Source organism: Sinocyclocheilus rhinocerous, unplaced genomic scaffold (assembly GCF_001515625.1).
Source record: "Sinocyclocheilus rhinocerous isolate Xijiao unplaced genomic scaffold, SAMN03320098_v1.1 scaffold1294, whole genome shotgun sequence".
Taxonomy (NCBI): domain Eukaryota; kingdom Metazoa; phylum Chordata; class Actinopteri; order Cypriniformes; family Cyprinidae; genus Sinocyclocheilus; species Sinocyclocheilus rhinocerous.
The window spans coordinates 759,289-767,157 of NW_015656157.1; the positions used below are offsets into that span (position 1 = coordinate 759,289).

General features: G+C 40.0%; 1 protein-coding gene across 1 annotated transcript in view; it reads left to right on the forward strand.

Annotated features, from left to right (window-relative positions):
• Positions 1 to 7,869, forward strand: part of tle5 (TLE family member 5, transcriptional modulator) — a 45,939-nt gene that overhangs the window by 24,068 nt on the left and 14,002 nt on the right. Inside the window, exon 2 of the mRNA XM_016527005.1 lies at positions 6,138 to 6,226. Within this exon, the coding sequence (XP_016382491.1) occupies positions 6,138 to 6,226 (89 nt within the window). The remainder of the gene's footprint in view (positions 1 to 6,137; positions 6,227 to 7,869) is intronic.

Consider the following 7,869-nt stretch of genomic DNA (forward strand, 5'->3'; position numbering starts at 1 on the left):
GCATGGACGCGATGTTGTCTGGGGGTTTGGCAAAAGGAGAGTGGGACTGTGGGCGGTGCTCGGGGTGGTGACTGAAGGCTGTGTAGTTCTGACGTCAACTTTTTACGGAAGTCACAACGGTTCGTGAAAAATAGCTAGAACTTTAAGCAAGCTGTGTGAATTTTACTGTGGACTGACTGTTTTGAAACTTATATGGTAGTTAAATAGCCCCTAGACCTCAGTAATCGTGAAAAAAGCCAGGAAATTTCAGTTTTGACAATATGGGACCTTTAATATATGACACAATGAATTTGATATTATTAATGTAAATGTGCTCATTTTCTTTAAGTTGATTCTCAAATGTCTGTGATTTCGAGTAAAGCCTGTTTGTATTTGTCTTCGAGTTATTTTGTACAGTTAAAAGACTGGATACAGCTAGATAGCTGAAGTAGGAAAAAACTTGTTACTGCACTAGCATTAGCAAAGCTACTGCTCATTGAACAAAGCATCATGCCTCATAGTGTTAGTATGTGCAGTTTCCTTTCGATTCGGTCACGAGACATTGCTATGGGAATTACTCTTTCCTTCAAATACTACTGAAGCCTTATTGAATCACGCCAGTGAAACTGGCCAATGGCGTTCAAGCAAGCGAAATATGAGGGGCTCCCACTCTATATAAAGCAGCGCTTGTACGTCATCTATTCAGAATCTTTTTCTTCAGCCAACCTTCTACGAGAAGCAAGAAGCCTATCAACAAGACTACTCACCGTGATCTACACGCTGCAGTAGACACACCTTCTCTTCCCCTGCTGTGTTCCGGTGAGCTTCGGAAACAAGGATGACTCGCGATTACCTCGCCTGCACAGAGCCAATCGAACACTCTGATGTCCACAAGTCGTGCGTCTTCTGCCTGGGTCGCGCCCACGCAGAGGCGGTGCTTGGGGGGTCGGACTGCCCCCACTGCGGAGATATGAGCCTCCGGACTCTCAAGCTCCATGTGGCCATCGTCCAAGGCGATGAACTCGCCCAACTAGCCCTGCCGCGCTCTTCCTCTGCAGCCTCTTTCGAGCCAAGGAGTAAAGTGCCGCGAGCTTCTGATGCGGATCTGTCTGGGTCAGGGCTGCAACATGGGGAATCTTGTGGTGCTAGATCGTCACCTGTGGCTTACTCTGACCGAGTTAAAGGACTCTGAAAAAACGGCCCTTCTGGACCCTCCCGTGAATCCCTCAGGTCTCTTCGGAGCAGTGGTAGAGATGTTCACGGAGCGCTTCGTTGAAGCGCAGAAACAGTCGAAGGTTATTAACCACTTCTTGCCAAAGCGCGCCTTCGTGAACTATCAGCGCAGCGCGTGGGAAAACCGCACACCTCTTCTGCTGCTGTTATTGCGGCGAGAACATGAGCCAGCGGTGAGACCAAGACAGCCTTGGCCGAAGCGCCGTCAGGGCTCGAAGGGCCAGATACCCCGCCCTGACAGAGACGGCAGGCCACCGGCACCGGAATCAAAGCCGCATTCCTGATGCTGTCTCTCGGAAGAGGAAATCTGCACCCAGTGCCGAAGACGAGCCACTGAAAAAGTCTGCTCACTCTGCTGTGTGTTCACCATGCCCCTCTGCCTGTTGCGGGCGGCGAGAGTAATTGTCATGTTTGTGTTTTGACTGTTCCACTATGCAGTGCAATAAAGTCGAAAAACATTCAAAACTCACCTCAATATCAAAGGAATTCTCCTCCTCTCACTCCCCTCTCCCCCATCACTTACTCTCACACTCGTGTGGTATTAAACTCCCCGCCCCCCCAACGGCGAGTTATCCCTCACGGTGTGCAGTCCGCCTCGCCCGCTGTCGCAGTTCACAGAAGCGTGGCAGGCACTGCCAGGGGGATCAGAGGGGGTTATGAAATCAATAAAGAACGGCTACACGCTTCAGTTCTTCCGCAGGCCGCCTCGTTTCAACGGTGTGTTAATGTCCACTGTACGGGAGCGTATCGTCTAGTTGCTGTGTCCCCCTTGACTTTTACATGGTTTCGACTAGGTCCTGTAGACTATGGATATGCGGGTCTAGTCGACTAAACTGTACAGCTCCTACTAGTCGACACTGAAAACAATAGTCGATTACACGACAGAAAAAACAAAAACATGATTTTATCATTCAAATTACCATCATTTTAACATTGCATTTAAAACATTTTAAATAACAAGTTAAAATAAAACGTTTGAAAAATAATACATTATTTTTAAACTTGAACGCCATTGGCCAGTTTCACTGGCGTGATTCAATAAGGCTTCAGTAGTATTTGGAGGAAAGGGTAATTCCCATAGCAATGTCTCGTTCCCTCATCTCAGGGAACCGAGGTTGCGTGAGTAACCGAGAGCATTATCCACAACCTAACCATAAGCTCTACTCTTCTGCACAGTGGTAACGACAAAAAACTTCAACATAACAGAAGGTCTTTCAAATGTCAAACATAACTGAACATTAAACATTAACAGATGTTTCCCTTCACACAAAAATGGCATTTTTGGATTTTGGCCGATAATTTTCAGCGGGCGGCATTTCGGTGCATCCCTAGACCACTGTCGTATTCAGTTAAACTATAAATAATATGCACCCCAATACCAAGAACTATTGGGGCCAGGCGCATAAACTTAGCCTCTATATTAAGACAGTGTCTTAAGAACTAGTCTGACCAACTAGCAGTTAGCCAAGGGGTAATCAGTCTTATTTTTTGGATTCAACTCGGACTAATCTACGGTTTTTGTAACCGAATTAAAAAAAACTTTAATTTAGATCAGATTTTCAGTTAAATGACTGAGAACTAACTCAAAGCCAACACTTTACTATTAAACGTATGTGTTTATGGGTCACTTCATGCTAAATTGATAAATGTATCTTTTGGTGCAAAAAATACGCTAATATGACTGCTATGATAATTGTTCATTTAAATGTCCTCCACCATCTGTAGGACTTATATATTAGTCTGGAGCCCTGTTGGATCAAATTATTAATAATAAGAAATGGAGGTTAAAGTTAGGATGCAGTATTTCACACAGCATGCACTGTTGTGTACTGCACATTTTGGCTAATGTAATAGTCCTTTGTGTATTCTATTTGTATATGCTGTGCATAGTATACAAACTGTATACTGCAGAAATGGTAGAAGTAGTAGTATGTTATTCCAAACATAGCATCAGATACAGGAAGACTGGGGGTGAGGATTTGCTGTAGTGATCCTAGTGCCTCTTGGTTTGCTGCCATTTCACCGAACCACATTCACTGTAATTCAAGTGTAAAGACTTTCTTCTCCTCTTCAGATAACTACATCTGGGCTTTTGTATGTAATCCTTTGGGATGGGAAAAAACTGCCAACATTAGAGTTGAAAGAATTTTCTAGAACATTTCTTTTTCTGTTAAACTGTGGGGTGGGAGGCACAACTGTAAATTACGGGAATGATGAATCCCATTTAGCCACAGAAGACTCACAATTTGCCCACCAGCATATAAAGCCTTTTAATGGTTTAATTACATCTCAAAGGAGAAGCGCACAGAAGCAGAGTCAAATTAGGGATTGTCCCATATTGGCTCTTGTGTTGAATAATGCTAATATAAATAAACATGCCCATTCACATTTAAGACATTTCAGTTCATTTACTAGTCTAATGGTGAGATGTCATGGAAAAATTATTGCATTCATTCTTTCGAGAATGAATTCATTCATTTGAGAATTAATTTAAATTGACAAGTGTTGTTTGGTGTGCATTAGGCCTGTCGCAATAATCAATATATCGACTTATCGCGCAATATAATTACATGACCTCAATCATTTTTGGTGACGCAATATATCGCCCATTATATTTACTTAAAATGGTCTTTAAAATTACAATAATATCGCATATCGCAATTATTTCTGGGGCAATATATCGCACAACAAAAAGTTGTTATCGTGACAGGCCTAGTGTGCGTTTATAAAATATTAGTTCAATTTTTTTTAAATAAAATTATTATTTATAAGTTTTTGAAAATTCTGGCTGATGCTGATAAGCCGACAATTAATTAGACTGTATAAATAAACATAAATAAATAATGATAAATACATTTATGAATAATCTCAATATATTAACTGATAGGCCAATATTGAAATTCTATACTATTTGGTCCTAAATAAATAAATAAAGATAAATAAATATATGAATAATCTCAATATATTAACTGATGGGCCAATATTGAAATTCTATACTATTTGGTCCTAAATAAATAAATGTATGAATAACCTTAATATATTAAATGATAGGCCAAAATAAAATAAAATGTATATATTTTTTAAATGCTATAAGTGAATTTAGGCATCACAGCATTATAATATACAGTATGAAAGAGATATTTGTTTTGCTATTTGTTCAGCGCCTGCTTAAACAGTCCAGATGACGTTACGTGTAGCAAGCAGGTCAGCATGGCTGCTGTTGAAAGCAAGTATTGTAAGTACGTAACACCCGTGATCTCCCCAACAACTTTCCCCATCGGCCCCGTTCCCTCAGCATTCCCTAAGGAAACCGTATCTCCCATAGCCACGCAGAGATGTGAGGGCCACTGTTAGCGGAGTCTGAAAAAGATTGACTGTTTGGGCACTAAGTGCTCGCTGTTGACACAGGCCTCTCTTTCATATGCAGCGGAGCACCGAGCGCTCAGGCTAAGTACACAGTTTGTGTTAAAGGTTGGTCCGCTCGTACCAAGAATTTCATCCGTCGAGCTCTCACCCGCAGAGATGCAAACACTCAAAATGAGTCAAGAACGGGTTGGCAATTTGGAAAATAACATGATGAATCAGCTGCTCGATTGTTCAGATGAGATCAGAGCGCCCAATAAAAAACAACCAAAAAGTCCAGCATGCTGATGGATGACAAGTGGGTTTTTAAATTTTTTTTATTTGTTTATATTTGTTATCTTTGCTTCTCTTTACTGATTGGCCTGGAGGATCAAACATGAAAACCTAATAAATAGGTCACACAATTATTATTAGTAGTATTATTTCCAGCTTCCAAAGATTAAAAAATTCAAATTTTTACAGTCGAATTTTGGCTGGTATATAAAAATCTGCCCGATTTTGCTAGTATATTTTAGTGTTGTTGTTGTTGTACTAAAAATGATGATTAAAAAATATGCTATCAAAACAGTACTGACCAGCCAAAAATCCACTGTAAAATCTAAATTTTAAAGTCTCTGGAAGCTGGATATAATAATAATAATAATAATAATAATAATAATAATAATATTAGTAGATGTAATCGTAGCAGTAGTGATGCTAATAATAATCATCATAATAAATTATGTTTTACTTCTGTTTATTCTGTTATTTTCTCTTAATTTTTTATTTAAATGTACATGTTAGTCATATTGTTGAATTCAAAAGAAGTCATATGTTAACTCGTGCACCACTGTGACCAAAGGTTCGAGCTCATTTGACTCATGTCTGTGTGGACTGATCAAAAAGCTCGCTCATTGCCGACCCTCATCCTACCCAGAGAACTCAAGTCAATTCTACTGTCAAAATGACCAAAATGCACATTTCTACTGTAGCACATTTCTTCACATTTTCAGTAGTCAGAATCTGAAACATTGGCAATAGCAGAGATCGTCCTGGGGTTTCTTTTTTCAGCATTACTAGAATTACATTGAAAGCTGGAAGGCCTGCATTCATCAAAATTCGAGTATGGCAGTTACTTATTGGGAAAACCGCCAACATATCACCAAGTCTAGGAAAAATCCACCCTGAAAAGCGTGAAACCGTTCCAATAACATCTGCATTTTCCCTACAGGTGTGGCCCCCACACTAGGGAAATAAGCTCACCTGCAAGCGGAATACATGTAATTCAAAAACCTCAGGTGATGTTGCGCACCAGACATGACGGACGCCTTCTAAATTACGAGTTTTGAATGTCGCAGTAAGCCTTCGAGATTTCATTTGCTGCTTTTTTTATACAGTACACTTGAATTCACTCTTGATTACAAATTTCCCTGTGTTTAGAAAGCCGCATCTGTTTTGGCCAGATTTTTCTGTTCTTGGCATTGAAACGGTAGCTCTGGTCCGTCCCCCGGATACCCAGCTGATGCTGCGACACACGCTTTCTGAATTATGTGATTGACCGCCGTAAATTGCTTTCGTTCCAGGCTTCATCGCAGCAGCTGAAGTTCACAACGTCAGACTCATGCGACCGCATCAAGGACGAGTTCCAGTTCCTTCAAGCACAATACCACAGGTACACACACACACACACACACACACACACACACTTTCAATACCTTAAAGCAATAGTTCACTTAAAAATGACAATCTGTTATCATTTATTCACTCTCATGTATATTTGGCTTAAATAAATCTTAATTCCAGTTTTAGTTTTAGCAATTTTAGTACTTTGACTTATATTTCAAATGTTTCATTTATTTTCATTTTTTTAAAGTGTTTCATCTAATATTTATATTTTATTTCAGTTTTATTTCAGTTATTGAAAATTTTAGTTGAAGTTTTATTTAAGAACAAAAACACTGTTCTGTGGAACACAAAAGGAGATGTTTTGAAGAATGTGCTGGTTGCTCTTTTATAATGAAGGGGGACTGAAGCTTTCAAGCTTGAAAAGTAGCGATGTCTAGTTCGTGAATGAATCATTATTTTGAGTCCAAATCGGTTCATTGCGTCGGCTGATTTGGTTGTCTGAATGATTTTTTTTTTCACAAATTCAGTTCAGTTGAATTCACTCAATGATTCGGTCGAAGCTGTTGGTTATCGCCATCTATTTATGACCCATAATTCATGAGTATTTTTGTGTAATTCATTAATAGAGCCGGTTCTTAAGAGTAATTTGTTCTGGAATCTGATTATAGTAGAAAAGAACTACCAGCACATTACGAGTCGGCAAGTAGTGATTCATGATTCAGTGAGCGAGTCAGTTGTTAGTTCAGTAATTGGGCTGTTATAGTGAGGTCATTCTGTGAAGGAATCGCCATATTGATTCTGACCCGTGTCTTCTTGTTGATACTTTAAAAGAACTGCTTTATATGGTTCTTGACTTAAACTATAGTAGAAAAGAGCAACCAGCACATTAGGGCTGCACGATTAATCGACTGCGATTGTCGTGCGCATTTTGTTAGTAAAGCCGGTTCTGTAATCAGCAGGAAATCATCATCACGTGCTTTCAGATGGAGCAGAATTTACTACACAGAGCCGTAGTTCACTGACAAGTACAATCGTCGCAGACGATTTTATTGCGCGATTCTGAAATCGAAGAAATCGTTCGCGATAATGACAGCTGTTTGCATAGCTTCTCAGTGAACTACGGCTCTGTGAAGATAATGCTGCTCCATCTGAAAGCATGTGAAAATACCACATTTAATAACACATTTTTACTCCAAACTCACTTCATAACGTCAGTCGAGTGTTTGAAATAAATCCTTCTGTGAGATGATGTGGCTTCTTACACAGAATAAGGCACGCAACATATTTCATAGTATCTAAGCAGTGATAAAGGCATTGCATTATAAATATACTTCATTTTAATGAAAATTATAATAAGAACTCAGATAAACCGTATATTGCCGTAGTCGTGTGTTTATTAGTCACGTTGAATCAATGAAAGCAGTTAAATCTTCTGTTTATTCAGCTGCAGCAATAGGCATTTTCTGGGTTTCTTCTGCGAGGCGTATTTGGAGTTTCAGCGCGAGAGCGCCCTCTGGCCTTCGGATGGAGATTTACTGCTGATCACAGAACCGTGCTTCACTGAAAGATACGCATGACAATCGCAGCTTCTGTCGAATCGCGATCTCGATTCCATTTCAATTCATCGTGCAGCCCTATGTGATACTCTCCAAAATGGCGCTATAGGGTGACGCGGAGGAGACGAATTGT